Consider the following 2,643-nt stretch of genomic DNA (forward strand, 5'->3'; position numbering starts at 1 on the left):
TTGTGTGTGTGTGTGTGTGTGTGTGTTTAATTTTATCAATTTGAAAAATACAGAAAGCCCAGAATCAGGTACAAGCCCAAAAACTCTAAGTCACCTCAGATATGTCCTTTCATTTCTCTGTCTGTGTCTTCACTATTTAATTCCCCTCCATATCATTATTTCCCCTTCCTCTATTTAATTTACTCTCATAGCATGCTTTATGTGTATCTGTTTGGATGCATAATTTAAAAATAATTTCACTAACCAACTTTAATTGTATGATGTGATACGCTTTGAACAGTGTAGAGTTGTGTTGAAAAGCAAATTACAGCTTTGCAGCTAGGAAGAGCTAATGGTCTTGTATGTTAGGCGACACAACAAAGTAATGAGTATCATTGAAAATGAGCATTTTTTTAAATTAAAGCAAAGCTTCATATTTAATCAGGAAAATAAATGTTTTTCACACAGTGAGGCAGAAGTTGGTCTTTCAAGATGTGACTTTATTATGAGGCCACAGCAGCAAGAGCAGTTTAGGTTGTCACATCTAATAAAGTGCAGAGATGACCACATCGGCAGAACAAGCAAATCCCTAAAGACAGACATTTGAACATTTTTCTAAATTTACATGTTTATGGTCCAATATAAGACTCATCTCACCCTGGCCATAGTCTCAGTGTTTAGAGCTTTGGCTCAGACATGAAGGGTCAGGGGTTTGATTCCACTCAGGGGTGCATATCTGGGTTGCAGTTTCCATCCCTTGCAATGCATCTGTCTGGGCATTGCATGTTTTTCTCTTTCTCTCAGTCTCTGTCTCTCTTTCCCTTCCTCCTTTGCACTCCCTCTAAAATCAGTGGAAGAAAATATCCTTAGCCTAGCCAGTGTTGCTCAGTTGATGAGTGTCAATCTATGAACCAGGAGGTCAAGGATCCATTGGTGGTCAGGGCACATGCCTCCGTTGTGAACTTGATTTCCAGTAGGGTGCATCAGCTTATCAATGATTCACTCTCATCACTTATGTTCCTCTCTCTCTCTCTCTCTCTCTCTCTCTCTCTCTTTGTCTCTCTCCCTCTTCCTTCATCTCTGAAATCACTAAAGACACATTTAAAAATATGATTTATTTAAGGAAAATAATAAAACTAAAAATCTGGGGCCGAGATGCAGTCTTCCCCCAACAGCAGACAAAAAACTCCATAGATTGAATTGTCTACCTGGTGCTCAATGGCAGCAACTATGGCTTCTGCTTCTGGAAAATCAAGGGAGTCTTACAACAAGTAGGATCTCAGGACTGCTTCAGGCGCTTGCGTGGGGGTCCCAGACATGGGCCCTGTGCTGAAGCCAGAGAGCGGTACATCTCAGCCACCAAATGGGGATGGGACGTCACCAGTGCCTGCCACCCCGAGGTCTCCAGGACAGCCTCAGCATGAGAGTTGATGAAATCCACTGCCTGAGTTTTCAATTGATCTGCGCTGTGGAGGTCAGCCAAGGTGAGCATTTCTGCAGCATTCTCCTCAGACAGGTGACTGCTGAGGGCTTCCTCACACATGACCTTCAGACGCTCCAGGGCATACTTGTCAGCAGCTGCCAACAAACCATCAGCCATTGTGTCCAGGTTTGGAGCCTTCCCCGTGTAAATGAAGCACATCATTTCCTTAAACACTCCAGGCTCCACGTCAATAATTTCCACCCGATTCTTTTTGCTCTCCTCCATTGCATGTCCGAACATGGCCCTAAACACTGGAGAACGAGCTGCTAAGATAGCTTTGTGAGCCTGGAATTCCTGGCCAGCCACACAAAAACAACAGTCTGTGAACCAGGAATTCTCCCTAAGTTCTCCTAGCTCATCGGCCAGCTGGCACTCTGGAACCTTCACCATCTTCATGGCATTCTGGCCAGAAATGGTGACTGAATCTTGCACCACACTCACCTCACAGAAGAGGGTCAGCTTGTCATCAGGGAGAAACATGTTGTCTTCATCCAAGAGAACATCTCTAGGGATGAATTTTTTGAATCCCCAGTCTTTCTCTTGTACAAACCTATATGCGTGGCGACTCTCCAAAGATTTGGTTTCTTCTCCCTTGTCATTCAGGATGGAGAATTTGAATTTTGCCCAAAGTTCACTCTTTGGACAGCTGAGCAGTATCAGGTAAAGTGACAGGTAATCTTTGCTTTCTTCATTTATCCCTTTTGGGTATACTCTCAAACACCATTTCAGTTGATCATTGGCTTCTGATGAAAAGGTTGAACTTTGAATGACTTCACCCATTTCCTGCCTGCAAAAGCTAAAGTTACTGATGGTCCACATGTGGGAGAATTTCACTACTTTAATCTGTGTGTGGCACCAGCTCTCAGCTACAGGGCCACTGGACATTTCTGCCAGAGGTGGAGGACTTAGAACCCTTGACATCACCAGTTTGAAGGTTAAACAAGATTTCCAAAGTCAGAGGACAAAGATTTCTGTTCTCTTTTCAACCAGGTTAAATCAGTAGTGGAAAGATGAAATTGTCTTGTCTAACAGGAAATCTCTCAGAGCTGGGCCTACAGCTGTTGGCACCAGTCCTTCTGCATTCGCTGCAAACTTTCTACAACATTAAGGCTTTGTTGCTAATAACAACTGTCTGAAAGATGCATCTAAAACATAAATGCTGCTTGGCTGGTGTTGCTCAG

The 2,643-nt window shown here is 43.4% G+C and overlaps 1 protein-coding gene across 1 annotated transcript; it reads right to left on the bottom strand.

Moving 5' to 3' along the window:
- Nucleotides 1-1,258: 1,258 nt before the first annotated feature.
- LOC308258128 (speckle-type POZ protein-like) lies at nucleotides 1,259-2,383 on the bottom strand (the record flags this gene model as incomplete). Its single annotated transcript, XM_080688390.1, has 1 exon — nucleotides 1,259-2,383. The coding sequence occupies one exon, from the start codon at nucleotides 2,381-2,383 to the stop codon at nucleotides 1,259-1,261; it is 1,125 nt and encodes a 374-aa protein (XP_080544516.1).
- Nucleotides 2,384-2,643: the final 260 nt, after the last annotated feature.

The sequence above is a fragment of the Plecotus auritus genome (assembly GCF_963455305.1).
Source record: "Plecotus auritus genome assembly, chromosome: 9".
Taxonomy (NCBI): domain Eukaryota; kingdom Metazoa; phylum Chordata; class Mammalia; order Chiroptera; family Vespertilionidae; genus Plecotus; species Plecotus auritus.